The sequence below is a fragment of the Scaptodrosophila lebanonensis genome, unplaced genomic scaffold, assembly GCF_003285725.1.
Source record: "Scaptodrosophila lebanonensis strain 11010-0011.00,11010-0021.00 unplaced genomic scaffold, SlebRS2 tig00000024-arrow-pilon, whole genome shotgun sequence".
In the NCBI taxonomy this organism is placed as follows: Eukaryota; Metazoa; Arthropoda; class Insecta; order Diptera; family Drosophilidae; genus Scaptodrosophila; species Scaptodrosophila lebanonensis.
The window spans coordinates 9,367,468-9,393,732 of NW_022060538.1; the positions used below are offsets into that span (position 1 = coordinate 9,367,468).

Sequence of the window (26,265 nt, forward strand, 5' to 3'; positions counted from 1 at the left end):
AAATAATAATCCCAAGGCATTTTGATTTTGACAACTTTTTGAAAAACAATTATCAAAACAATGATACAATGTGTAAAAAAATCCATATGATTTCTACCGATATTGCTGAAAATACTCTGCTGTTATATTTCAATAATTGCTGTAAATAATACTGACGAAGAGAACTGTGATAAAAATAGAACTGCTTCTGCCAAGAGGTTAGTTTTTAGCAAATAATTAAATAAGCCGTACATCTCATTTTTGGAATAGGCCGGTAAGCAACCCTCAATCGGTTATTCAAAAACAACAATGGGTTTTATTCAAAAATCGTTTTATTCAAAATATAAACGCACTACAAACTATACAAATCAAAGAATACAATTAGTTTCGCAAGTGTTTAAAAACACATACACTAGATAAAAAGCTTTTAAAACATATGGCAACTAAATACAAACGAGGATACACGTTGCTCACTTAATGCTAATACATATGTTGTAAAAATGTTTCGAGGGCCTAAGATCTAAATTTTGACTGGGCTTTGTAAGACATAGCTGCAGATCATAGGGGTATGACTTATGCAGGTTGTGTGAGAATGAAACATATGAAAAATACATACATTCTTTAAAGAATATGAGCCTAACGGACTTAACAGCCGATATTTTCTCTTTTAGGTATATGCACATCACATTCAGTTGCATGTTTAGGATTTTTATAAATATTATCATCTCTATCTCATTTTCACTCTACAATGTGTCCCAGGGAATCGCCCACGCGTATTTTTTGGCCAGCAATAATGTCGAATTTGAAATTCTTCGGCGCTTCGAATAACAGGACAATGGTGCTGCCCATGTTAAATTGTCCAACAAGTTCGCCTTTATCAAATTTGAGTTGCTCCTGTTCCTGTGTGTTCAGCTGCAGTTCATCGTATTCATAGGTGCTGGGCGGATGTGCGCCCATTTTGAGGCCTGTCCAGCGGTTAGTTTTTAAGTCAGCATCCATATAGATTTCAACAGAGCCCACATTTGTAGCGCCCACGGCGGTGTAACTGAAGAAACCATACTTCCAGTTTCCCATATACAGGACTCGCTCGTTCAGGCAGAACAAGCCGGGCAGCCAATTGGCCACCTTGGGATTAACCGAGAGTAGTTCGCCAGAGAAATGGCGACGCACCTGCGGCTGCCAGGCGGTAGGTGAATGAAATCGATGGTAGTCTCCGGGCGCTAGATAAATAACACATTGAAACAGCTCTGTTGAGCCGTCACGCTTTTGTTTGATTGCCTGCGCATAGCTTACCGCTGACGACTTCTCGGCAGCTGCCGATTCCTGCAGTGGTCCCAAAAAGTCTTCAATGCTGTAATTAACTCCCTTCACCTGTTCAATAAGGGTATCAGCAGCGCTGCCAAAATGCAGTACTTTGCCATCGGCGGGTGAGACTAAAGGCGCTTGCGAATCTATAGTGCGCGCCCCTTCCTTCAGAGGTCGCGTAAAGAACTGTGCCAAGCTGCTGTAGTGGCCATAGTCCGGATAGAGTGCCTCGTTTATGTTGACATTAAACGTACTCGAATACCAGCCGTAGACGTAGGGTCGCAACGGCTCCGGCATATAGCATGCCGCTAGCCAGCCCCAGCAGCGACTGATAATACGCAAAGGTAGTGAACAGTACACACGGGACTGGAACTCTGACGCCGTTCGCGGTGTATTCTCATGATGGCAGCGTCGCTTGTGCCATTGCCATTCGATGGCGCCAAACACACAAATACCCATTGGCGCCCAACGCAAAAGAAAACCGGTCCAGCGCCAAAAAGCATTCCGCTGAACTTCTAGAAGATTCTGATCGCTCTTTTGTTGTTTCTGCTTCGGTTTGGGCTGTGCTCGCTCGAGCGTGTTGTTGTTGTTAATCATATCTTGTCTGGCTTGGGATGGCGACTCTTTAGAGTGTGAAACTGCATTGGGTTTTGTTGATGATTGACGAAAATGTCGCAAAACAGGCCATTTTCCATTTTGTTGAGCGGTATGTTTTGTTTGTTGTTGCTGCTGCTGTTGTATCACCTGCCTTAAATTGCCGGCCTTAAGGAGGAAACGGCCGCGAGGCACAAAGTAGGAAACCATTGTTATAGCCCAATACAATGCACACTAAGGTGGGTTTAGTCCGTAGCCTTTTTTTTAGCTTTTCTTCTGTCGCCGCCAACTGTTGCAGTTGTTGTTGCTTTTTGTCGTTTTCTTTTCTTTTTGGTGTGCCCACCCACGCCTGCTTCTGATTACGTATTGTGCGTGCCGTTCGGCTAAATGGAGCACAAGTGTTTTTCCACAAGTTCGCGCCCTTTTGTACTGAAATGGGCACACGCTAATGACTCAAAGTCAGACTTTTAGAAAAATAAATGTGTAAAAACAGATCATGCAGTAAGATTCCTGTCATAAAATTCATTTATTTGTGGATCGTTGAAGAAGTCACGTTGCTTGACGCAAGCTAAGAAGAGAAGAGCACACTTCCGTATCGTAGCACTGGCTGGCGCAGACTGAAAGCGAAGCAAATGTTAAATGCTTTCAATTCAATGCGCTACGCACATTATTGCAGGCAGCTTGCTCACCAAAACAAATGCTGAACACAACACGGTTATCAAAGTTGTCGCTTTGGTTTGTTGATTGTTTGCGTCGTTTTTTGTAATCAACAATGGTCAAGGTTGATTTGATGGTTATTCTTTTTTACATGTCTGTGTTTACGAATTCCAAACTGGTTTTTAGTAAGCGCGCAATAATTTTCGGCTTCCCGCAAGATTAGGTTTACAGCTTTTTAATATTACGTCGCAGCTTTGGAGCCATTGGCTTTGGGTGCTGGAAACTCTGGTCACGCAGCACAGGGTGGCACGAGTGTAACGTAACAGCTGATTCATTATTTGTGTTTTTTTCGTGAAGAAAAGCCATTTGTATTGATGCGCAGATTACGAAATTGAAACGCATCTGTCACACCATGAGTGAGGCTGAAAAGGAGTCGGTGTCCTTTGCCTGCCAGCGCTGCCTCCAACCAATAGTGTTGGATGAGCATCTGGACAAGATTAGTGTGCACGCTACAGCTGAACTTTCACGTAAGACCATGGCGTAAGCGTAATTAAGGCTTATTAACGTATGTACATACATATTTGACGTACCTTGCAGTGCCGATTTACGGAGGGAACGTAAACACACTCGATACACAGGATGCCAGTAGCTTTGATCACTTTGTGCCTCCCTACAGGCTCACGGACTCCATCAATGGTACAGGGTTTATGCTGGTCAGTGATGTTCGAGATAAAAAGATGAGCGCTGCCTTCAAACTGAAAGCAGAGTTATTTGACTGCTTGTCCTCCAATTCTGAGATTGATCACCCGCTGTGCGAGGAATGCGCCGACTCTATGCTGGAAATCATGGACAGGGAGCTGTGCATTGCCGAAGACGAGTGGAATGTATATAAAGCATACTTGAAAGATCTCGAGCAACAGCAGGAGGCTCCCAATGTAAACGCCCTGGACAAGGAATTGGCAGAACTGAAGCAAAGCGAGCAGCAATTGCTTGCTGAGTTGGCCAGTCTCAAGGCGGAAGAACAAACGCTTAATATGGCAATTGCGCAGGAGGAGTTGGAAAAGGAAAAACTGCATGAACAGGAGGAGAGCTATTGGCGCGAGTACACGAAGCATCGGCGAGAACTCATGCTTACGGAGGATGACAAACGTAGCCTGGAGTGCCAAATCGCGTATTCAAAACAGCAGCTGGACAAACTGCGCGACACCAATATTTTTAATATCACATTTCATATATGGCATGCCGGACACTTTGGCACAATCAATAACTTTCGACTGGGCCGCCTGCCCTCTGTTTCGGTCGATTGGTCAGAGATTAATGCTGCCTGGGGCCAAACAGTACTGCTCCTGTCAGCGCTAGCACGTAAAATCGGACTGACCTTTGAGCGCTATCGTGTTGTGCCCTTTGGCAATCATTCCTATGTGGAAGTGCTTGGAGAGAATCGGGAGTTGCCGCTTTATGGTAGCGGCGGCTTTAAATTTTTTTGGGACACGAAATTTGATGCTGCCATGGTTGCGTTTCTTGACTGTCTGATGCAGTTTCAACGGGAGGTTGAGAAGACAGATCAAGAGTTTCTACTGCCCTATAAAATGGAAAAGGGCAAAATCATAGACCCGTCCACGGGCAATTCCTACTCAATTAAGTATATTTATTTTACATAATACTCCAGCAACACTTCCTAATTTTCTAAACATTTTCAGAATACAATTCAACTCTGAAGAACAATGGACAAAAGCTTTAAAATTTATGCTCACAAACCTAAAGTGGGGACTTGCGTGGGTCTCCTCGCAGTGCGTCAGGCAGTAGTTAGAATTAAACATTTAATCGTGTTTATTTATGTATATTAATTAGTACTTTATATTAAACTTAAATCTTTTAAATTTTTGCCACCGCAGTTTTTTTTATAGATACATAGTCGTCGCTGTCGTCTGAGTCCGTACCGGAGATATCATCGCCTATCCAGAGTGCTCCCTTTTTTGTCTTTTTAGCCTTTTTCTTGTCTTTTGCGCCATTTTTGCGCTTTGTACCTGTGGCACCGGTACTGCTGCCATTACTGCTGCCCGCCTCTTCGGGCTGAATGGCTGCTGCATTATGTTTGGATTCTTCTGCTTGTTTCAAACCCTCCTCAAACGCATCGCTCACCTTCTCCGTAAGCTTCTCACGAGCCTTCTCGTATTGCTCGTCCTTGAAATCATGCTTTGGCACTGAAAGTAGTTTGTCGATTTTCCGCTTCTTGCGCTCCTCCGCCTCACGTTCACGCTCACCCTGCTTCTCCAGCCATGCCCTCACTCGTTTTTCCTCGTTGATATCGCGCAGACGACGCCCACTAAGGTCACGACATGCCTCCCGATTTGTTGTCTTCTCAATTTGTGCGCCAATGGCACGCAGCATAGATCCAAATCCACCCTTGCCACCGAACATTCGCAGGATGCAGTGTACATCGCTTCCACCAAGTTCTTGGTCATCACCTGTCAAACGTTTTCCGCTACTGGTCAAGTAGTACTCATTGCCTTGTAAGTTCTGTAATAAACATGCGATTGCAGCATTTATATACCAATTCTCTCATGTTACTCACCGTAGCCTCCTCAATGCAAGCACATATATCTTCATATTTGGAGCAATTTCTTGCAATTAGGTGTTTATTGTTTATCAAAATATTAATCATCATTTCCACTTTATTCTATTGTACTCGGCTATTCTGCTTTGTGCTGCTGCATCGCACATTTCCGTAAGGTAGAAAGAGAAAGCGGTGATGCAAGCGTTTGTTTCGCCACGCAGAGTTGCCACTTGGCTAACAGAGGTTTTAATTCATGCCCAAATATTTAAATATTTTGTGAATATTATTGTACTAAAGCTGTATTGACTATAATTATTACTTTTAAGAAATTAAGTCATTGCAAAAATGGGCAGTTCAACTTTCTTACAGCGTTTCGACTCTTGCCGCCATTGCAGCAATGCAATTTTAACGAGTTGGCATTTCGTTCTCACTCATTAGTTAGTTCGCATTTTAGACGACGAAGGTAAAATTTTAGCGACGCGTTAAACGCAGAATTTAACCAATTTGGAGTGACGGAAGTGGTGAAAATCTAACAAAAACCGGTAGCTTCTGAACTTGGCCAACGCGTTAGATGTGTTAAAAAGGCAATGGCCAAATAAAATGCGGTAAATTTACATCCGCAGCCACGTCACAGCGAATAAAAGTCTGGATTTCGGAAATGAAATCCCAATTCTAAGCTGAACAAAAAACGGCAGCAGCGCAGCGGCGAACAATGGGCAAACGTACAGCGGCGGCGGTGGTAGTTGTTAATGTTAATCTTGGTATTCTGCATCGTTTTTGGGGAGGGGAAGAGACAAAACACACCAAAGTAAAAAACGCCAGCATAAAAGATGGCAGCGCAAAAGTGAACAAGAAGATATTCGAAAAAAGCAACACTAAAAATTGCTTTTATAACGCGACCGCGACATTCGCATTTTGCATTGGTGTTAGTTGAAAACGTTCCACTATTCAAAATCAAGAGCAACGCGATTCATATATGCCATAACATGTATACACATATACATACATATATGTATATTCATCTATTGATGTGTGGTGCATGTTTTAATTTTATTCCAAAGTTTTTAATTTTTGCTACTAAACTAATGCAACCGTGCGTTTTTGCTGGCCGGTTTCGCAAATTTCCTTCTTTCTCCATGTTTTTCATTATGTATTTTGTTATCGACGGTCATTCATCTTCTAGTTGATTTTCATGTCGCCTTTCGCCCTCTTTTCTCTCTGTGTGTGTAATGTTCTATAATTGAGTTGCCAAAAAAAATGGAAACAGTGCAGAATTCATATCAAATGAAATAATATTATTAATTATGAACTCATGTGAGTTGTTGGCGTCGCACATGCATTTTTAATAGAAATGCCTTGCTGCGAATGAATGGTTTGTCTCAATTGTGTGGCTTTTGCTTTGTCATAAAAACGCGGATACTCGACCGATGTACATATGTGCGCATGTAAACGTGTGTGTGTGAGTGAGCGCCCTGTGCTTGCACTGCTTTTCGTTCACCGCCAGTTCTTTGTTTCATACAACATTATCCATATCTTTCACCTTATTTTTAATGCAACAATTCGATCATGTGCTGCGGATTTCCCTCTATAGGAAGACAGCACCCCAATTTATAAGTACAATTGGAAAAAAAAACTGTGTCCTAACCTTAACTAATTTAACTCATTTTCGAATACATACATACATACATATGTATGTATATGGTTGCTGGGTGCAAGTCGGCCATGCAGTCTCCGTCAGGGTGATTCTGTGAATTACTTCAATTAAATATTAGGCATCATACATTTGTTTCGATGTTTAAATAATTTGCTAAGGGCATTATTATATTTCTCATTACAGTGATTTCCAGTGTTCAGCTTCGAGTCCGACTCAACTTGCGAACTTGCACTTAAAAAGCATCTAGAGCTAGTAACAAGAACTTTTGTACATTAACATTAGTAGCAAAGTGAAAACAAAAAAGTTTAAAATTTACACAAAAAGGGGAAATAACTTAAATCGTAGTAACGAATCATAAACATAGCACTGAAAAAATTAAATTTTTGCTAAGCTAAATAACAAAAAGTATTTATAAACTGTTATATACACACTCTTGTAAGCTTGGACATACATAGAGCTGAAGCTGAACGCGCCAAGAGCTAATCAATATATTCCAAAACACTCCATTAGTGTATAGGTAGGACATATATTAAAGAAATTTTTGGATCAAGTGCAACAATAGTAACAACAAAAAGGAAGCAGCCACAACAGTAACTGGAGTAACAACAACAGCGAAAAGCAATAAACGACGAACCTCAGCGTTAAGCATAAAGATTTACTATTACCATATATATAGATATATAAAATAAAACATATATATATATATATATAAAGAGAACAGGAGGAGAAGTCCGCCACTTTGGAATAGTCAAAGTATTCAAAAAATTTTAGGAATAGCGCCGTTATTGTCAGACCTGTTTTTAGTTGTAAAAGTTCAAAAGAAATTATATATATATTCATATATATATATATATATTGTACGTATGTGCGTGTGTGAACTTTTTATATAAAACAAAAATAAAAAACAATTTGAGGGTGGTAACAAAAGTAGTAGCCTATTTTTTATATCAGTTTTCTATTGATGCCGCCTAAGTAACTGCGTGTTGCTTGTAGTGTAGCATTAGGCGTTAGATTAGCTGACGTAGGAGAACATAAAACTACATATTTCTGTCAGAAGACACACCCACATCCCCCTAAAGGAGGCAACCAGACAAGACAACTCCAAAGAAACGACGTCAACGACGTGAACTACAGCAGCTGTACACCATGGATGACTCACAGCCGAAAACACTATACGTGGGCAACCTCGATGTCTCTGTGTCGGAGGATTTACTCATAGCGCTTTTTGGCAAAATGGGAGCAGTAAAAAGTTGTAAAATCATAAGGGAACCGGGCAACGATCCTTATGCCTTCATCGAATATTCCAATTATCAGGCAGCTGCAACTGCGCTAACCGCCATGAACAAACGTGTCTTTCTCGACAAAGAGATTAAAGTGGGTATTCATCCATATCATATAATTAACTTTTTAACCAAACGCTTTTAATTTTTAGGTTAACTGGGCCACCAGTCCGGGCAATCAGCCGAAGACAGACATCAGTTCTCATCATCACATATTTGTTGGTGATCTCAGTCCCGAAATCGAAACGGAAACATTGCGTGAGGCTTTCGCTCCATTTGGCGAAATATCGAACTGCCGCATTGTCCGCGATCCACAGACAATGAAGTCCAAGGGCTATGCCTTCGTATCCTTCGTAAAGAAAGCGGAAGCGGAGAATGCAATACAAGCAATGAATGGTCAGTGGATTGGCTCGCGTTCAATACGCACGAATTGGTCGACACGCAAAATGCCGCCACCACGAGAGTCGTCCAAAGGCGGCGGTCAGGGCGGTGGCATGGGAGGCATTGGCGGCGCTGGAAATGGCACAGGTGGTATCAAAAGCAATGTTCGACACACCTTTGAGGAGGTCTACAACCAATCGAGTCCGACAAATACCACCGTCTATTGCGGAGGCTTCCAGCCCAATGTGATAAGCGATGAGTTGATGCACAAACACTTCATGCAATTCGGTCACATACAAGATGTACGCGTCTTCAAAGACAAGGGCTTTGCGTTTATAAAGTTCGTCGCCAAGGATGCAGCAGCACGCGCCATCGAGCATACGCACAACAGTGAGGTGCACGGTAATCTCGTGAAATGCTTCTGGGGCAAGGAAAACGGGGGAGACAATTCAGCCAACAATCTATCTGCAGCAGCAGCGGCATCTGCAAACGTTGCTGCCGTGGCAGCTGCCAATGCAGCAGCCGCCGCAGGAGCAGCCATGCCCGGTCAAATGATGACCCAACAACAGATAGCAGCGGCCACTGGGGCCGCGATACCCGGCCAAATGATGACACCGCAACAGCTAGCGGCCGCAACAGCGGCGCAATATCCATATGCGGCATATCAGCAGATGAGCTATTGGTATCCACCTGCGGTGAGTTTTTAGCATAAATACAATTTCTATATCATAGACATATATACAGATTTCTTCATTACAGGGCTATCCGACTGCTCAGATGCCCACACAGTACATGCAGCAGGGCTACTATCCATACGCCTATACAACCAGTGCTCAACAAGCGGGAGGCATGCGTAAGTATAATTCCCAAATCATAAACTAAGGTATAACAACAAACTATACCCACTATGTGCTTCCATTATTGTCTAAAGTAAAAGTTAGGTGCATCTTTAGAATAATTTTCTAAAAACATTCATATAAAACACGTCCGACTTAGTTGGTTAAACATACTGCAATCCCAATTACCGTTTTGGATTCCTTCCAGACAAATTTTACATTGATTAATTATAACTTTTTTTTAACAAAAATATTCACGATTTTGTACACCTCTTAATTGTGCGTGAGCTTGAAGCTTAAAGCAAATAGGTGTTAGATTTGGATATCCGGACGATTTCAACCATTTGAAATTTCTTGAATAATTTATTTTTAGCTCAAGTTATCAGGAAATGTTTGAACCTTCCAAAAGTATAATCATTCAACATAAAATAAAATTGGTAATAACTAAAAGGAGTTACAGTTCCTATTCCATTTTATTATTACAGACGATTTATATTTTCATTATATCGAATCACTGCCGTGTTGCACGATATTGTTTTTATACTCTGTACATGAAATGTACAGAAGTATATTAGGTTTGCGGGAGCTGAAAAATGTAACAGACAGAAGGAGGCGTGGCAGACCCCACAAAGTATATATATTCTTGATCAGCATGACGAGACGAGTCGATTTAGCCCTGTCTGTCCGTCTGTCCGTCCGTATGAACACCTGAATCTCAGAGACTATAAAAGATAGAGACACCAAATTTTGCACAAAGATGCCTTATGTATGTACGCTATACGAGTTTTTTTTTTTTTTTTTTTTTATTTTCCCCCCACTTCCCCCCTATGGGGGTTTTCCCGATTCTCCATTCGTATAATCGCCTATATCTCGGAGACTATAAGACACCAAATTTTAGTCCCAGATGCCTTATGTGAATACGCAGAAAATGTATATTTTGGAATTTCCTTCCCTTCCGCCCTGTGTCCGTATGCCAAGTTCCACTATAATAGACCGATTTAACGAGAAGTTATAGCCATAAATATATTTGCTGCTGCAGCGCTGCTCAAGCGCTGCCCGCGGCTGTTGTTGATGTTGCTGTTTAGTTGACTGCTAACATGTTTACACAGACACGAATAGATGCACATAGGCATACATACACTCACACAGACGCAATTGCCTTGTAAATGGGCAATTATACACCATTTACGTGAGTTCGAATACCGAGAGAGGTAAAATCGATCCAATTTTTTTTTTAATTTTCTTAATTTGTTATACCCTGTACCCAAAGGGTACAAGGGTATATTAGTTTTGTGCGAGTGCACATGGAACGCACAGAAGGAGGCTTGGTAGACCCCACAAAGTATATATATTCTTGATCAGCATGACAAGCCGAGTCGATATAGCCATGTCCGTGTGTCTGTCTGTATGAACGCAAGGATCTCCGAAAGTATAAGAGCTAGAATAAGCAAACTTGGTATACAGATTCTACTGAGACCGAGAAAGGACGAGTTTGTTCATTTTTTCTGATCCACCCCTCCACTCCCCCCCTATTAACAATTTTCTATAACTCCCGTAATTCTTAGAATTTTGAACTAAAATTTGGTAGTCACATTAGGTTAGTAATTATATATCCGTATACCAAGTTTCATTATGATAGAATGATCGGAAAGAAAGGTATAGCCATATAACCAGGCCCAATGCACACATACATACATATGTACAAGTACAAAAACACGCATAAGGCACGATTCTGATGTAAATGTAAATGTATGTATGCATGCATGGAATATTTTATATTTAATTTAGTTAATTAATTAAATTAATTTAGTTAATTACTTTAATTTAATTAATTAATTAATTTAATTACTTTTTTGTGGGGTGGTACAGGGTATTTAAGAGTTGAGCCTGCTCGACTTTAGCATTCCTTTCTTGTTTTATTTTCTATAGTTATTGTAAACATATGTACAGAGTATTTCAAAGTCGGGACACCCAACTTTAGCTTTTTTACTTGTTTGATGTCGCGTTGTAGATAATGCCTTTCCAACTCGACTTTTTTTTAACATTTAAAGCAATGGTTTTCAAAGTTCATCCCTAAAAAATATTAAAAACCTTAACAAGGACTATTAATTTCTAATTGTGGTGAATTCTGTTATTTGCAGCGACCGGCTATCGTATGGTGCCACCGAATGTGGCATGGGGTGTACCGGGAGCTGTGATGCCGGGCGTAACAGCAGCCACTGCGGCTGCGGCAGCCAATGGTTCGCTTGGCCCTCAGGTAATGTACAGCGCCGCGATGCCACAATATCAGACCCAATGAGCAGAGACGTGACGCCTGCTTCGACGCCGTCTGCACCATCCGGGCATTCGTTTTAGCCAACATCGTGCACTTCAACAGCAACAACAACAACAAGAACAACAGCAACATTATTATCAACAATACGTGCACTTCGTTGTTGGCAATAGCCCCTATAAAATGCCAATGCCAGTTACTATGATAAGCAGTAATAACACCAGCAGTAGCAGCAGAGGCGAGGACGGGACTTTCATCTTGGCAGCATCGGAATAGGTAGCAACAACCAAACTACACAAAAACAACACAACAATAGCAACAGAAAAGACCCAAAACCACAGTTTATAATTTCAGTTTCATTTGAAGTGCGTTTCTTCAGTTCAGTTGATTTGTTTTACGCCACGTCATAGGTGAATAAAAACAAAAAGTTTAGTGTTAGCGATCGATTGTTCATATTATATGATCAGCCATCCTCGACGTTAGTGTTAAAGCAACAACCAACAACTAGAAACGCCGAATGGGCAGCTCATTGCTGCCTTTATTCCAAACCTGACGACTGCTCAGAGTGTGCTCTCGATGATGATTATGTTGAGAGCGTAGACGAAATATAGTAACTTATCGAAGCGAAGCGTAGAACTTAAAGTTAAATCACGCGCATCAGCTGCAGCATCGGCAGCAGAAAAAGCAGCATCAAAGGCGACAGCGGCGGCATCTCGAAGCTGGGCGACGGGCGGGTAGCTGTAACAATCTAATCCAATCTAAGTACATGTTAAAGTAATTTAATGATTTGTAATTTAAGTCAGATATAGGCATATACAAAAACAAAACAAAAAGGCGAAAAAAGCAACAACAAATTGAGGAAACAATCGAAAATCGTGACAAAGCAAATTCTACTTGTAACTTGTAACGTGAGTTCTCCGCGTTGAAAATTTCAACAAAAAGGAAGGCAACATATAAGTTTAAAAGCAAAACAAACAAAAAAAATTAATAAAAATTAATAAATCGAAAAATGCAAAAACAAATTTAGTTACTAAGCGATTGTAAATGCGACCGTATATTTCCATTGTGAAAACAAATGCGATATAAATATTGTAAAATAAAGAAACAAAAAAATATAAAAAACAACAGAAAACCACAAAATTTGAAGTTTTGAATATTAAGGGAACTTTTTTATGAAATGTTTCATTAGCTGAAAAAATATACCGGACAAATTCTTCTGAGTCGGGTGGGGACGCACGTTAATGAACATTGCATAATTAGGTGTATTCTGATTTTACGCGGTAGATTGGTTCCAGAAACAACCGTGTAAAAAGGGACATTTATCATATGCAAAAATAGGTGATTGGTTCCTTACCTCTAAAGAAATACATATATATTTCAAACCGGCTTATATCAAATTCGTGTAAAAAAAAACAGTTTAAAAACAGAATTAGGTGAATTTATATACAAGTATTACACAATAAATTTATCTAAAAACAAAACTTTTTATGTAACAAAAATAAAAATTATAAATTAAAAAATTCTACAAATATAAAAGTACTATAACTAACAATTCGACTTATAAAAAATGAGATATAAGTAAAATAAAAAAAATTGAATTATAACAAATTAAATAGAGACAAAATGTTACACAAACAAAACAAAGAAGAAAACACGGTTAGAAATATTTTTAAATATAGAAATATTTTCAAATAAACAAATTGTGCTAGTCTCTGATCCGTTGGGGAAAGATTTATTAGCCAGTCCACACACATAACCAAGCAGGCACAGATTCACTCAAATACGGAGTTGGGAAGGTTTATTAACCTGTCCGGCAGGCTATACTCCGACTTTGCTGAGCTGCTTGGTGCACCACCCGGACGTTGCTTCTTTAAGTGAGGAAGAGTTCAATTGTGAGTAGGTGAGAAAATTCGATATACATCGTCAGTTAGCTAACAACGGAAGGCTCATAAGCAAAAGTCTGCTAGAGTAGGGTAGAAGTTTGGGATCCCATATTACACCACAAAGATCAAAAAGAAGAAATTGCTTCGGGACCAACACAATGCTGAGCACTCCAAACTCATGAGCAGTAAAGCTAAGGACGTATTTGCGTTGAGACCACATTTAGCCTTGCTTTCGATAATGAAGACGTGGAGTTTAATGTTAAGTCAAAAAAAAGGACTGTAAGATCTTAGATTGTAAATAAAATGTGATGCATCACACTATAGTACAGACATTTTACAACTGGAATTGGGCACATCATTTGGATAACAGTTCCTTTATCGACTTTGGCCAAATTCTAAGACTTTATTGCATTTATTTGAATAGCTAAATTATCGCAGAAAGCCCCAACGCGAGATCAGCGACAATAGGAAATCAATTATCGTAATGTTCCGGTGAATGGGCATGATTAGTATTTGATAGGAAAGACGTGGCTAATTATTATTATCATTTTGAAATCGTTTTTATTCAGCGTTCTCTATTTGCATCTGTGGCTGCTATCCTTAATATTATGCATGTATAATGTATATTTTGTGGGCTTGTGTTTAGTTACTAGGCGTAAAACTAGATAGTGTTTTGGTTGTTGCATGAAGCTGCGCAGAGAATCGCCACAAGCACCGGCATTATTCGTATTTACTCGTATGTATGTACATACTATGCGTGTGTCTTCTGATTGTGAGTGTCTTGTATGTACTTAGTATTTTGAGATATATGTATGTGTGTTCGCAACTCGTAGGTACACTTAACATTTGGATTTGCTACTAATAAAGTTAGGTACAAAAATTAACAAACGGCACAAAGTAAATACTAAACTATTGTACATTTGTGGAGGAACTTAACTAGAGCGCGCTGGAATTTGTGAAATTTGTTTGGTTGTTAGCAATAGAGCATATACTTAAAGGCTATGGCTTATGTCTAGATTACATGTAATTGGATGTGGGCTCCCCATTGCAGTTTGGGTGCGATAACCGTGAATAGCAATTCATCACATATATTACTTTTGCGAAGCACCAAAATATCATGAATTTGTATTTCTTCAAATTGCGACATCCACCCATTCAGTAATCTTCAGTGGCATTGTTATTATTTGTCGCGTTAATTTTAAATTTGACAAAGTTATGTTCATGTTTTTGGGCTCTGTTTTTGAATATGTACCAATAAAGAAAAACATAAGCTGTACAAAATAATAGTAAGGTTTGAGTATTTGAAATTGTAGGCCTACGTTATTTTATGAATGGAAGTACAGCAATTGAAAAAAATACTTAAAGTTAGAAAAAATGTATAATTATTACAATGTCTAACAACTCGGAATGTTTTTACATAAAAAGTGTTGAACATTTATTGGATTTGATGTTACAAAACTTAATAACTGCTGAACTACGTAAAAATTAATTAACAAATAAAGCTGTCTCGCTTACGCTTGGAATATAGGCTGGGATATGGAAATGGATAATCCTTTAATTAACTTAAAGTTATTTAAATAGTACCTTCACTTTTTACATACATTCTTAGAAAACATTTGCTTACAAACGATACTCAATTAAGGAATACTTTTCAAAAAACATTAAAGAATATGGCTTATGGATAATGTTTATAACTTTGCATAAAGTGGTGAAAAAAACAATAGTTTCAATTCAAACTCCAAAAAGTAGCACGAGATCGTATTAAAGAATATACGTTTATAAACTCAAGTGCTTTTTCCCTCTATCATTTGAATATAAAAAGAGAACATACATAACAAATTTTAAATATGAACTTAGGCGACAACAACAAACAATTTGTAAAACGGGGGCATTGGAAAAACAATGCTGGACATTGGATAAAAGGGAAAGCCGTGTGCAAGGCTAGAATAGCAATGAAATGAATTCTCACTCACATCATACGATCGTACAGTAGAGGCGAAAAATTGCTGTGCAGCCTTTTTTATAGTTACTGTAGTTATTTGACTGTTTGCTGTCTGTTGGACTATTTGATTGCGTTATGCAATGTGGGTGTACTGTGTATTTTGGGTGGGTCTTATAAATATTGCCTCCAGAATCGAACAGCAATAAAATGCCACCAGACTAAATGGTAATATCGCCATAGTCTTGAGACCATTTCTCGTACGAGTTGAGACTTTGCGGTGCCACTGATCGGCGAATGCGTTTCAATGAGTTGTGGAAATCGTTTTCAGTTATGGCACGCATAGCGCTAATATCCAAACACTTGACCTGCTCCACATTTAGTTCCCGTATGGGCTCGAGTGCCGCATCCTTGGCCAATGCCGTCAGATCTGAGCCGGAGTACCCTTCGGTCACTTTTGCTAGACGTCGCAATGCTTCCGTATCCAGCGGGCCGCCTTGCTTTTGTAGCAGACGACTGAGCAGCAATTCCCGTGTCTCCGCATCGGGCAGTGAAACGTAGACTCGCTTGGTAAACCTACGCAATGCTGCCTCGTCGAGCTCCTGCGGTCGATTTGTCGCCGCCAGCACAACAATGCGATCACCCTCCGGATTTCCGGGTAATCCATCGAATTCGACTAGAAATTCGGTTTTCAGGCGACGCGATGCCTCATGTTCATTGCTGCTGCGCTCAGACAGCAACGAGTCTACTTCGTCTATAAATATTATCGAGGGCTGCAAATGCCTGGCCACAGCAAAAAGGGCGCGCACCAGTTTCTCGCCATCTCCCACATACTTGCTGGTGAGGGAAGCGGCTGAGATGTTCAAGAATGTAGCACTGCATTCGGTTGCCACAGCGCGAGCCAACAAAGTTTTGCCATTGCCGGGCGGACCAAAGAGTAGCAACCCCTTAGCGGGCGCGCGTAGACCTGAAAAAAGAGTTTACATTATTCAGCTATAACTACATATTTGGGTATTGATACAGCTTAGCTAGATAGATAGTAGCTATTGCTTTCACATAAGTAGTCGAACTCTGTCTATGTTGGTTTTGAAAGCCTTATTCTTGCAAGAAATTGAACCATAGTGATGTGCTGTAATGTCTCTCACACTATGCAGGTTTTGAATTGAGTTGTAGAACTCATTGATTTAGCGAAAAAACTAAGAACAAACTGTCGATAGTTTTGTTGGACGAGAAATTCTCCGATATCAGTCAATTCCTAATAAATCAGTTAATAAATTTGGCACTTAACAAGAAACACAAAACAGTAATATCAATCTGGATTCAACAAACACCAGATCAATTATATTTGATCGTGACTTTTTACAATTTTTTGGATGGTTCCTAGTATAAGGCTGTTGAAGTGTTCTATTGAATAAAAAAGCACAATTTAAGATGCAGCGAAAAATGGAACAAATGCTTTGTTTATATAAACAAAAAATAAACTGGATTACAACTAAAGTGAACTTATAATTAGTGAATTACCTGTGAACAATTCGGGCCTCACAGACGGCAGTATGACCATTTCCTGCAGCGCCTGTTTGGCCACTTCTTGGCCTGCAATGTCGGACCACTCGACCTTGGCGCCACCCTCAACGATTTCATCAAGTATAAGCTGCACAAGTTTTTGTTCCACACCCTTGACACTGACCACTGGTGTGCTGGCGCCACTACTCGATGCATTATTGTTTATGGGAGTACGGGAACGCTGTGGCGGTGTATTACGCCCGGAGGACTGTTGAACCGAAGGAGAGTTTGGCTAAATAAAATATTACTTTATAGGGCATAACTCGACTTACAAACTGACGACGCACAGCTGGCGGTGTGGCCGCTGTTTTGCCAGGCTGGCGCTGTACTGCGGCACCAACAGTGGTCTTCGAGCCGAGATTGCGGGGCAACGTTTGTGACTTGTTAACGACGGCAAGGTTTCCGGGGCGCTTGGTGCCAATAGTTAGCTTGCGGCCTGAAGCTGAAAGTAAACAATAAAACGACATTACAATGTTAACTGTTGCTTTTGTAGAACTGCGAGAGGAACGGTCCTGCTGCGTGGCGTTTCTTATAAAACTTTAGAAAAATTGATTGGCTTTTAAGCATTTTTTTATTTCAAAACTTTTACAATAAAACGCACGCAAATATCGTTCCATATTCATGTCTAATACTATATAGATTGGGCAGTAGCTTATAGATTTTGTTTTTAACACAATTATATTTAAACTTAAATTAATTTAATAGACAAAATAAATAAAAGTAAAGCGCATGCAGTGCTTGAGTGAAGATGTAAGAAAATACTGTGAATACGTCGATTGATTGATTGTTTGATTGGAGTTTTTGTTACTTGCGCGCTCGGTGTTTTTTGTTTATTTCTGGTGCTAACTGCTGGTGTTGTTTGTAGATTAAGTTGCATGTGGATGTGTGGATGCTACAGCACTTACCCGCGGCTGAAACAGGATTAGACGTTGGTTTAGAGACGGTGCTTGCAGGCACGGGTCCGTAGCCGCTGCTACGGAGCCTGAGGGCTTTTGATGGACCAGCATTGGAGCTGTTCATGCCCGTCAGCATAGGCTGCCTTTGTTGCCCACTCTTGGCCTTATCCTGCTGATGATGCTTTGGCGGGTGCTGCTCTTTTATTGCCAGCCGTTGCATTTGCAAATCTTCCTCTCGTAGTGCTATGAAATCGGGACGCATACGTAGATGATGGACAACAAAAAAAAAGAACAAAATGCGCGCAGTGGGGAAAATAAAAGTGCAAATTAAAATCAAAAGTGTACAAAATCAAAATTGTTACGCTACAGTTGAAGTCCAGGAGGGGGAAGGAGTGTTGTACGTCTAGATTTTAAAGGACACTCACCGAGGAAGTGGAGGCGGTCACGTGCCATGGAGAGATTGGTTTGCATTTTGTCGTGTAGTCGCTGGGCACGATCCCAAACATCTCCGCGGCCGCTCCAGCAGTCGACGGCAATCCCATCCTCAAGCTCCTTGATGCCTTTTCGATACAGTTCAATAGCGAGCTCTTTGTGGCCTGCAACAAAGGAAATAAGGGCGACATTTGTTCATATGTATAAAGAGTGCTAATATGTGCGAGCTCGCATGTGAGGTCACACACATACATACATATGTATGTATGCCAGTGTGTGCTGCTATTGATTCTCACTGGCTGACAGACAACAAAGCGCGCAGAGTCTGCCAATGGATGTATGATGCCGATGACTCATGCAGCACACTTCTCATTCAACCCCAAACAGCTATTGTAAGAACCATATCCACTCACTCACCTTCATTCTCCTCATCAATCTTGAGTGCCTTGGAAATGTACTCAAAAGCACGTCGATGATGATGCTTTTGCTTGGCCAGCAGTGGATCTCCTGGTCCCGGTGAGTAGTTACCACCGCCACTGCCTCCACCACCACCCGCACGACTTGATGCCATTTCCAGCGGCTGTTGTGCCCGATAACGTTGCGTTTGCGTCTGCGACAGCTGCTCACCTCCACTAGTGACCTCTAATGGGTAGCTTAATGATTGCGTGCTGTTACTTTGCGTGTTGTTGTGCACCAGAAGTTGCTGTTCCTTGGAATTCTGCACAACAATTTCAATGTTGCATTCGCGCCTATGTGGCCGATAAATTACCTTTGTGCTTGCGCCGTACAAGTAGCGAAAAATACAAAACAGCTGATAGATCAGCGATCGTAAAACGTTGAACAGAAATATAATGGGAAATGAAACAACATAGAGATTTTGCTTGTGGACGGACGCACCGCTGCCACTGTACCCAAGTCTGGGACCACTGCCCGATGGCGTCAAATCATCAGCATCGGTATCCTCGTCTGGCGAGCTGCCAGGAGTTGTGCGTCGATTGGAGGACGACACGTTGTTAGACGAGGACTTCACGCGGTCGTCAATTAACGCGACACTGCAGCTGCTTGAGGTTTTGCGATGCGTACGATTACCGCTGGCGCTGCTACATGCCCCCGCACTGACGGGTGCCGAGCTGGCTTTAATTGGAGATTTTGTGGTGCTGCTGCTACTGTTGCTTACACTACCACTGCCACTGGAGGAGGACGATTGGTTTTTGTTGCGTACCATGGATATTGATTCCGCGCCGTAGCACCCCGTCTTATAGTTGGCGAAGTTTTTCCACCGCCACCTCTACCAACACCGCCACCTCCACCTTCACCGCCTCCAGTACGAACTTTGCTTCGATTTTAGCTTACTCGCGGCAGGACAATGAGGAAACCTGAATTGTTGTTGCTGCGCACACTATTATATGCTGACTTAAACAACCTAATTATATTAATATTTTATTTAAGTTAGGTTTTTAATTCTCATTTTGTTGTTATTTTAGCATGCTTAGTTTCGCAAACAACTTTTTCTCTCCGCATTTGCATCGACAAAAAACTGAAACTCTATTCGTTCCAACTGCTGCCGTAGTTGCCAGACGTTTGTAAAAGTTCCGTTTCAAAAAAAGGCAATGTATGTGTAACTGTAAAAAGTCGTTTACAAACGTAAACATTTCCACAACTCTTTCGGTATCGCGTCAGAATTGGGTACCGTTTTTTATAAAAAGCGTTTTATTCAAATCATTTGCAGTCAGTAACTACCGTTAGTCTGGCAGCAGTGTTCCCACAGGCGCCTTGGCAACCCTGCGCATGTGTTGCCCTTGATAAAAAATATCAGCTGCCGTCGTCGGGGTTCTGTATCTGCTGCTGCTTTTTGCATAACAAAATCACAAAAATTCGCGCACATATTTTAACAGCAACAACAACAACAAAAAACTAGTCATTGCACGAAAATAACCGCTGCCAATAGGGCGACAAGTAGATTCGATCTCAAGAGGAGCGTGCAGAGCAGCAGACACGGAACGAAAAACGAGCATGGGTCAGTACACAGCGGCACAGAGAAAAAATGTGCGTATTTTGTTAGTTGGCGATGCCGGGGTGGGTAAAACATCCCTGATATTGTCGCTGGTGAGTGAAGAGTATCCGGAAGATGTACCTCCGCGTGCCGAGGAGATAACCATACCGGCAAACGTGACGCCTGAGCAAGTGCCCACAAATATCGTAGACTTCTCCAGTGTGGAGCAGACAGAGGAAGCTCTGAATGCGGAGATAAATAAGGCGCATGTTGTGTGCATTGTCTACGCAGTGGATGATGACGACTCGCTGGATCGCATTACATCACATTGGTTACCGTTGGTGCGCTCTGCTTCTGGCACGGAGGGCGAGTCGCAGCAAGGTGTACGGAAGCCGATCGTGCTGGTGGGCAATAAAATCGATATGATTGACTACTCGACCATAGACAGCGTATTGGCCATAATGGAAGACTATCCAGAGATTGAGAGCTGTGTCGAGTGTTCGGCTAAGACACTGCACAATATTTCCGAAATGTTTTACTATGCACAAAAGGCGGTGCTGCATCCTACATCACCGCTGTATATCATGGATGAGCAAGACGTAAGTTAAACAGACGATGGCAAGGTCTAAGATAATCCCTGAACCTCATTTCAGTTGACGCCAGCCTGCAAGAAATCGCTGGTGCGCATTTTCAAGATTTGCGACATCGATGGCGATAATCTGCTGAATGATTACGAACTGAACCTGTTCCAACGACGCTGCTTTAACACGCCGCTGCAACCGCAAATACTTGACGAGGTCAAGGCTGTTATACAGAAAAATGTGCCCGATGGCATCATCAATGATGCCGTCACACTGAAAGGCTTTCTCTTCCTGCACTGTCTGTTCATACAGCGCGGACGAAATGAAACCACTTGGGCGGTGTTGCGGCGTTTTGGCTACAATGACCAGTTGGAAATGTGCCAGGACTATTTGCGACCGGCCTTGAAGATACCGCCAGGCAGCAGTACGGAGCTTTCGCATCGCGGCCAGCAATTTCTAATTGCTGTTTTCGAACGCTATGATCGCGATGGCGACGGTGCCCTCTCACCGGATGAGCACAAAATGCTTTTTAGCACCTGCCCTATGGCTCCCTGGTCCTACTCCACTGATATACGTAAATCGTGTCCGACAAATGATGGCGGCTGGGTGACCCTGCACGGCTGGCTGTGCCGCTGGACGCTCATGACACTCATCGATGTGGTGAAGACGCTAGAGTATCTGGCATACCTGGGCTTTAATGTGCACGAGAATGATAGCCAATTGGCGGCGATACATGTGACGCGGGAACGACGTATTGATCTGGCTAAGCGACAGAGCAGTCGCTCTGTATACAAATGTCATGTGATTGGACCGAAAGGCTCGGGAAAAACAGGCTTATGTCGCGGTTTTCTCATCGAAGAAATGAGCAAACTTATTGGCAAAGAATTCAAGACAAATGTAGTGCACTGCATTAACTCTGTACAAGTATATGGACAAGAAAAGCATTTGATATTGCGCGATATTGATGTGCGTCATGCCCTGGATCCTCTGCAGCCGCAGGAGGTGAACTGTGATGTAGCCTGCCTTGTCTACGATTCTTCTAATCCGCGTTCTTTTGAGTATGTCGCACGCATTTATATCAAATACTATGCAGAGAGCAAGATACCAGTCATTATTGTTGGAACTAAGTGTGATTTGGATGAGAGGCGCCAGGACTATCTCATGCAACCATCGGAGTTTTGTGAGAAATACAAATTGTTGCCCCCGCATCTGTTTAGCTTAAAGACCAATAAGAAGGAGCTCTATACAAAGCTGGCCACAATGGCTGCATTTCCGTGAGTATTGCACGGTTTTATATTAGAGGCCACTGGCATACACATGAATACAACATAAGTACACTCGTAACATACTGGGCTTGGCATGGGAATGGCTTTAGACTTAGGAAATATTTAGAGGCTTTAAAAGTAACTCTATACATAATATCTGTCGGTTTTTAAGGAGTGCGTTCATGAGAAAATGCTTAATATTAATTTGAATCCTTTTTCTTTCAAGATTCTATTGCTTTATGGTCTAACTGAGTGATAAAAAGTTTTCTCCTATTCTAGTAGATAGATTAACTATGATACTAAATATTGGAATCTAAAAATTTAAGTCACCGATTTTTTAACATTAATAATTGCCAAAAACCTTGAAATATTTTAGACAATCGATTTACTTGTTTTCGGCAAGAACAAAATTTTGTACTCAATTCGGTGGGAAAAATCTGATTTAATGCCAACATAACTTCTTCAAACACACTCCTTTAATATATGTATATATTCACATAAACCATCATCACTATCTATTAATACGTATAAATATTATTCTTATTCCTATTTTCTCTTCCCTGTGTGTTGGTTGGTGTACATTCTTGTAATGTGTTGTTGATTTTTGTTATTGAACGTTTTTGAAACGCATCTTGCAATTTGGATTGATGCACGATAGGCGTTTCCAAGCCGCCTGGATACTGTTCTACAAACACAGGTTGGTACAGCTGTGGGAATCGGCGTAAGTGTTGCAAATTCAAACTTCATAATTACTAATACCGTGTGTTGTTGTTTTTATTCTCTTCCATGCGCTGCAAGTTGCCAAGAAATATAATCCCAAGCAGCAACTGCATAATAATTTTCACTTATCATAGGCGCTTACTTAACGTGGTGTGGTTGCACTAATTACTGTGACACTGCTTCTGTTGTGTTGCCTAATCTTAGCTTAAGTTGCACGCCACATATTTGTTTTAGTTTAATTATGTTTAAAGCTAGTTTCTTGTTTTTGAGGACGTTTTCTAATGCATAATTTTATATAATTCGCAGTCATTTGCGTCAATTTGGACTTATGACGGAGGATCCTGCTTTATGGTGGAAGGCTGGATTGGGCGTGGCTGCTGCTACTGTGCTCGGCTTTATTGTTTTGAAAGCGTTTAACGTCGGCAGCAGTCATTCGCATTAGTTGCAATTGCACATATATTAAAAAAAAATTAATGTGGCAGAAGGCGCAAAACACAGTTATATATACATATATATATTTATTATTTATACACGTTACGCGTTTCAAATTCATGTAACTTATTAATTAATTCCTTGCAATGCTACTTTAAATCAAAATTTATTGTTAATATACTAGCAGAAGAGGAATAAATCTATTTTTAAGCTTGATTCTTTCATAAGGCAAACAAATGCAGAATTGTATGTCAACTATACTATACATATGTAGCATGTAAGTACAATCGATGTAAGCAACAGCCACTTCTTGCTGTTCGCGTAGCCAAGCACATTGTGTACGTTGCATTTCTTATATATGTATATATAAATATGTATGCATGTATTTACTTTCTAATGTAAGTGGCCAACTGGACGACCATTCATATTTATATCTATTCAATTTAATAATCACATAAAATGTGATGAGCCTGTAGACAAACACACAAACATATATTTTGTGGTACTTACACAATCGTATATAAATCAATCAATCATGTAAATCAACAGAATTTTGCTATAATCGATGCTGCGATGAGTCAGTCCTGTAAATAAGCGCAAAATCCTTTAAGCAATAAAACTACCAAGGTATAAACGATTATAAAAATCCTCTGAACACACTCATGTTTAATCCCAATTTGTATAAGATTTTTGTTCAATACTTTATGCTTAACTTTAAGTACGAGTTATGTTTTTATGGTACTAATTGTGGCGGTATTCGCTGCCGCTGGCGACATACAATTTCCATCCGGATAACGCTTTTGAAATTGCGTTATCAGCTCCGGATCGACAAGACGTATGCCGTCCAACTGATTGCCCAACGTTATCCAATTTGGTTGTATATTGTGCGGTCGACCAAAAAGCTCGATTTTGCGCGTTCCTGGACTAAGACGTTCAATAATGCCATAAATTTCATCGGGCTTATGTGAAGTTGCGCGCACTTCCGCCACAATGACATCACAGTCTAGGCCACGGTTTAAATTGGTGGGATTGCCCTTCATGCCAACCAAACAATGCTCCTTGCCATGGTTCAGCCAATGCCCTGTACGCCCGGTTCGTATGATGCGCTGCAGCTGATTTGTCTTTACCCAAATGAGTTCGTCGACACGTTCATACCCCCAGAGTTTAAGGCATTCTCGGCCCAATTCCATGGCGCGTCCTGTAACCCAAAGGAAAATGAGCCCATCGTCCTGCAACGCAGGCACGCCTAATGCGCGCATTTCATCATCAGACATGGTCCCGTAAGGCAGTTCCATGTGTATATCCCAAGGCGGATCGGCCATGACAACAGCAAATTTCCCCAGTACAGTCATATCGAGAAAACGCAGATCACACTGAATCCATTGAGGGGGATATAGGGTGCAACTTGAGTCCACACTTCGCTTTAGACTGAGCTTAGTTTTGACATCAGTCGGCTTATTGGTGTTTATATGCGGTAATGTATCCACCTCGTAGTGCACATATTTGCAGGTGGCCATGTGAAAACATGTATTTAGGAAACTGCAATCGCCCAGCGATTCGTCTGTGTGTGCTTGAATGATCTTTTTAAAATGGAGCTTGGTGCATTTGTCTGTGTCGCCGCTGATTTCACTGTCATCTGTCGAGGGCTGGGATTCACCCTCACAATTATTAAGTGCTTCGGTTATGATTTCACCATCTTCGGCACCGGAATCTGTGGTGCCCATTTCAGTGGAGGTGCTTTTCATCAGCTTGCTATTGTTTGACAAGGAACTGACACCATCCGCATCGTTACATAGCTGTTTCTCCTCCCGCCGTTCCAGCTTCTTCTTGGCCGCCATTTCGGCAGTCGCTTGTTGCGCTTTTAGACATTCCACTTTGGTGCCATGAGAACAGAATTCCATCACCTGAGCACCACCATGCGATTTGAATTTCTCTGCAACGGATCGCTCCTTGGCAGTTGGTTTTGTGAGCAACTCCAGGATCTCCTCTCCCACTTGTTTGCTTTGCTTCTCGCGTGTCGAGGGCATTGATAGCAGAGACTGCATAAATAATGATGCATATTTCAAAAAAAATAAAGGGGTATTTTATAATTAATTTACCATAATATCATCGGACGCATCTAGACTTGTAGACTCTTTACGTGCTGCGTTTGCATCGGCTTTAAGTGTTTTCCTTTGCTGTTTATCATAGTCCGCGTCCTCTTCGTCTACTTTAAATTTAAAACAGTTGTATAATAGTTTTGGTTTATTAACATTCGGGTATCCACACTTACGTTTGCGCTTGCTATCCTCTTTGTGGGCGCAATTGTCGGTGACAAATTCATTGTAGATCTCTAACAGTTCCTTTGTCTCCACTGATATGACCTCACAGCCTGCGTCTGTGCCTATGGTGACGTTTTTAATACTTATAGCTCCTTGATTTGCTAACTTTCCGAGTATATAGTTAACCATCTCCATTGATGGTGGCTTCTCAAGATTTCCGGCAACTTTGTCCACAACCTGTGTAGACACAATAGGCAGCACTAACGTGCTGGAACTTAAAGTCTGCAACACAGCCTTCTCCACTTCCACATCTGCCTCGACTACAATTGTTTACAATTGAAATTATTGTTGTTTTTCTTGTTATTGTAGATAGCGTCGCTTACCAAGCTCTTTTTTAATATTTGACTGAGAGTCTTCATTTTTATCTGCCAGTATGTCAAAACGTTCCTTTTTGCGCTTCTCCAACTTTTCGCGTAATGTATTGCGTTTCGTCTTAAGCGCTTTTATGTCCCACGCATCAGCCATTGTGTCGTTTAAACAATAAATAAAATGCTTCAACAATGCTGAAATTCTCTTCTTCGTGGAACACACACACGGACAGGGCGGCTCGTGCGTTCAGAAGCATCAGCTGTTCAGCGCTTATTTATATTTTGTCCGTATTTTTTTTCTGTCGGTAACACAACGCATAATTGAATTAAACTTATAATTAACAATGATAAGTGGGAAATAAACTAATAATTAATAAATTGCAGTACCGATCAGAAACTTCCAAAACAGGGTAGCTC

At 41.1% G+C, this 26,265-nt stretch overlaps 7 protein-coding genes across 15 annotated transcripts; 3 read left to right on the top strand and 4 right to left on the bottom strand.

Moving 5' to 3' along the window:
• Positions 1 to 293: 293 nt before the first annotated feature.
• LOC115620525 (phosphatidylserine decarboxylase proenzyme, mitochondrial) lies at positions 294 to 2,725 on the bottom strand. The gene is made up of 2 exons (XM_030513792.1): positions 2,568 to 2,725; positions 294 to 2,495 (listed from the first exon to the last, which is right to left on the bottom strand). Exon 2 carries the CDS (start codon positions 2,086 to 2,088, stop codon positions 718 to 720), a length of 1,371 nt encoding a protein of 456 aa, XP_030369652.1. The 5' UTR covers positions 2,089 to 2,495; positions 2,568 to 2,725; the 3' UTR covers positions 294 to 717.
• Positions 2,726 to 2,893: 168 nt separating this feature from the next.
• LOC115621919 (beclin-1-like protein) lies at positions 2,894 to 4,419 on the top strand. The gene is made up of 3 exons (XM_030515762.1): positions 2,894 to 3,062; positions 3,133 to 4,177; positions 4,236 to 4,419. The coding sequence occupies exons 1-3, from the start codon at positions 2,948 to 2,950 to the stop codon at positions 4,339 to 4,341; spliced, it is 1,266 nt and encodes a 421-aa protein (XP_030371622.1). The 5' UTR covers positions 2,894 to 2,947; the 3' UTR covers positions 4,342 to 4,419.
• LOC115621920 (replication stress response regulator SDE2) lies at positions 4,342 to 5,350 on the bottom strand. The gene is made up of 2 exons (XM_030515763.1): positions 5,111 to 5,350; positions 4,342 to 5,055 (listed from the first exon to the last, which is right to left on the bottom strand). The coding sequence occupies exons 1-2, from the start codon at positions 5,201 to 5,203 to the stop codon at positions 4,411 to 4,413; spliced, it is 738 nt and encodes a 245-aa protein (XP_030371623.1). The 5' UTR covers positions 5,204 to 5,350; the 3' UTR covers positions 4,342 to 4,410.
• Positions 5,351 to 5,568: 218 nt separating this feature from the next.
• On the top strand, positions 5,569 to 11,953 carry LOC115621917 (nucleolysin TIAR). Of its 4 annotated transcripts, none has more exons than XM_030515759.1 (5): positions 5,569 to 5,697; positions 6,930 to 8,120; positions 8,179 to 9,102; positions 9,152 to 9,260; positions 11,385 to 11,953. In XM_030515759.1, exons 2-5 carry the CDS (start codon positions 7,893 to 7,895, stop codon positions 11,540 to 11,542), a joined length of 1,419 nt encoding a protein of 472 aa, XP_030371619.1. In that variant the 5' UTR covers positions 5,569 to 5,697; positions 6,930 to 7,892; the 3' UTR covers positions 11,543 to 11,953. The 4 variants fall into 4 exon arrangements, with proteins under 4 accessions (XP_030371619.1, XP_030371618.1, XP_030371621.1 ...); XM_030515758.1 differs by having other exon boundaries at positions 5,598 to 5,831; XM_030515761.1 differs by having other exon boundaries at positions 5,602 to 5,831; positions 9,167 to 9,260.
• Positions 11,954 to 14,757: 2,804 nt separating this feature from the next.
• On the bottom strand, positions 14,758 to 19,702 carry LOC115621313 (spastin). Of its 3 annotated transcripts, XM_030514928.1 has the most exons (7): positions 18,998 to 19,701; positions 18,646 to 18,946; positions 18,222 to 18,392; positions 17,806 to 18,039; positions 17,173 to 17,342; positions 16,859 to 17,108; positions 14,758 to 16,304 (listed from the first exon to the last, which is right to left on the bottom strand). In XM_030514928.1, the coding sequence occupies exons 1-7, from the start codon at positions 19,451 to 19,453 to the stop codon at positions 15,559 to 15,561; spliced, it is 2,328 nt and encodes a 775-aa protein (XP_030370788.1). In that variant the 5' UTR covers positions 19,454 to 19,701; the 3' UTR covers positions 14,758 to 15,558. The 3 variants fall into 3 exon arrangements, with proteins under 3 accessions (XP_030370788.1, XP_030370787.1, XP_030370789.1); XM_030514927.1 differs by having other exon boundaries at positions 18,646 to 19,700; XM_030514929.1 differs by lacking the exon at positions 17,806 to 18,039 and having other exon boundaries at positions 18,646 to 19,702.
• A 134-nt stretch (positions 19,703 to 19,836) lies between these two features.
• Positions 19,837 to 23,435, top strand: LOC115620238 (mitochondrial Rho GTPase). Of its 3 annotated transcripts, none has more exons than XM_030513383.1 (4): positions 19,837 to 20,820; positions 20,875 to 22,076; positions 22,726 to 22,788; positions 23,094 to 23,435. In XM_030513383.1, exons 1-4 carry the CDS (start codon positions 20,242 to 20,244, stop codon positions 23,227 to 23,229), a joined length of 1,980 nt encoding a protein of 659 aa, XP_030369243.1. In that variant the 5' UTR covers positions 19,837 to 20,241; the 3' UTR covers positions 23,230 to 23,435. The 3 variants fall into 3 exon arrangements, with proteins under 3 accessions (XP_030369243.1, XP_030369244.1, XP_030369245.1); XM_030513384.1 differs by having other exon boundaries at positions 22,726 to 22,764; XM_030513385.1 differs by lacking the exon at positions 22,726 to 22,788.
• A 414-nt stretch (positions 23,436 to 23,849) lies between these two features.
• Positions 23,850 to 26,111, bottom strand: LOC115620239 (N6-adenosine-methyltransferase MT-A70-like protein). 2 transcript variants are annotated; one of them, XM_030513387.1, is made up of 4 exons: positions 25,864 to 26,111; positions 25,492 to 25,800; positions 25,319 to 25,425; positions 23,850 to 25,258 (listed from the first exon to the last, which is right to left on the bottom strand). In XM_030513387.1, the coding sequence occupies exons 1-4, from the start codon at positions 26,003 to 26,005 to the stop codon at positions 23,945 to 23,947; spliced, it is 1,872 nt and encodes a 623-aa protein (XP_030369247.1). In that variant the 5' UTR covers positions 26,006 to 26,111; the 3' UTR covers positions 23,850 to 23,944. The 2 variants fall into 2 exon arrangements, with proteins under 2 accessions (XP_030369247.1, XP_030369246.1); XM_030513386.1 differs by having other exon boundaries at positions 25,319 to 25,428.
• Between the last annotated feature and the right edge of the window lie 154 nt (positions 26,112 to 26,265).

What these genes read in the sequence shown, in the direction of transcription:
- LOC115620525 (XM_030513792.1), bottom strand. Translation starts at nt 2,088, where the DNA reads ATGGTTTCCTACTTTGTGCCTCGCGGCCGTTTCCTCCTTAAGGCCGGC.
- LOC115621919 (XM_030515762.1), top strand. Translation starts at nt 2,948, where the DNA reads ATGAGTGAGGCTGAAAAGGAGTCGGTGTCCTTTGCCTGCCAGCGCTGC. An exon ending in CGCTACAGCTGAACTTTCAC is followed by an intron (nt 3,063 to 3,132) that starts GTAAGACCATGG and finishes CGTACCTTGCAG; the next exon opens with TGCCGATTTACGGAGGGAAC. An exon ending in GGCAATTCCTACTCAATTAA is followed by an intron (nt 4,178 to 4,235) that starts GTATATTTATTT and finishes AAACATTTTCAG; the next exon opens with AATACAATTCAACTCTGAAG.
- LOC115621920 (XM_030515763.1), bottom strand. Translation starts at nt 5,203, where the DNA reads ATGATGATTAATATTTTGATAAACAATAAACACCTAATTGCAAGAAAT. An exon ending in CTTGCATTGAGGAGGCTACG is followed by an intron (nt 5,056 to 5,110) that starts GTGAGTAACATG and finishes TGTTTATTACAG; the next exon opens with AACTTACAAGGCAATGAGTA.
- LOC115621917 (XM_030515759.1), top strand. Translation starts at nt 7,893, where the DNA reads ATGGATGACTCACAGCCGAAAACACTATACGTGGGCAACCTCGATGTC. An exon ending in TTCTCGACAAAGAGATTAAA is followed by an intron (nt 8,121 to 8,178) that starts GTGGGTATTCAT and finishes TTTAATTTTTAG; the next exon opens with GTTAACTGGGCCACCAGTCC. An exon ending in GCTATTGGTATCCACCTGCG is followed by an intron (nt 9,103 to 9,151) that starts GTGAGTTTTTAG and finishes ACATATATACAG; the next exon opens with ATTTCTTCATTACAGGGCTA.
- LOC115621313 (XM_030514927.1), bottom strand. Translation starts at nt 19,453, where the DNA reads ATGGTACGCAACAAAAACCAATCGTCCTCCTCCAGTGGCAGTGGTAGT. An exon ending in TAATCCTGTTTCAGCCGCGG is followed by an intron (nt 17,343 to 17,805) that starts GTAAGTGCTGTA and finishes GTTTACTTTCAG; the next exon opens with CTTCAGGCCGCAAGCTAACT. An exon ending in CAGCTGTGCGTCGTCAGTTT is followed by an intron (nt 17,109 to 17,172) that starts GTAAGTCGAGTT and finishes TCGGTTCAACAG; the next exon opens with TCCTCCGGGCGTAATACACC.
- LOC115620238 (XM_030513383.1), top strand. Translation starts at nt 20,242, where the DNA reads ATGGGTCAGTACACAGCGGCACAGAGAAAAAATGTGCGTATTTTGTTA. An exon ending in ATATCATGGATGAGCAAGAC is followed by an intron (nt 20,821 to 20,874) that starts GTAAGTTAAACA and finishes ACCTCATTTCAG; the next exon opens with TTGACGCCAGCCTGCAAGAA. An exon ending in GTACAGCTGTGGGAATCGGC is followed by an intron (nt 22,789 to 23,093) that starts GTAAGTGTTGCA and finishes TATAATTCGCAG; the next exon opens with TCATTTGCGTCAATTTGGAC.
- LOC115620239 (XM_030513386.1), bottom strand. Translation starts at nt 26,005, where the DNA reads ATGGCTGATGCGTGGGACATAAAAGCGCTTAAGACGAAACGCAATACA. An exon ending in AAATATTAAAAAAGAGCTTG is followed by an intron (nt 25,801 to 25,863) that starts GTAAGCGACGCT and finishes AAACAATTGTAG; the next exon opens with TCGAGGCAGATGTGGAAGTG. An exon ending in AGAGGATAGCAAGCGCAAAC is followed by an intron (nt 25,429 to 25,491) that starts GTAAGTGTGGAT and finishes TTAAATTTAAAG; the next exon opens with TAGACGAAGAGGACGCGGAC.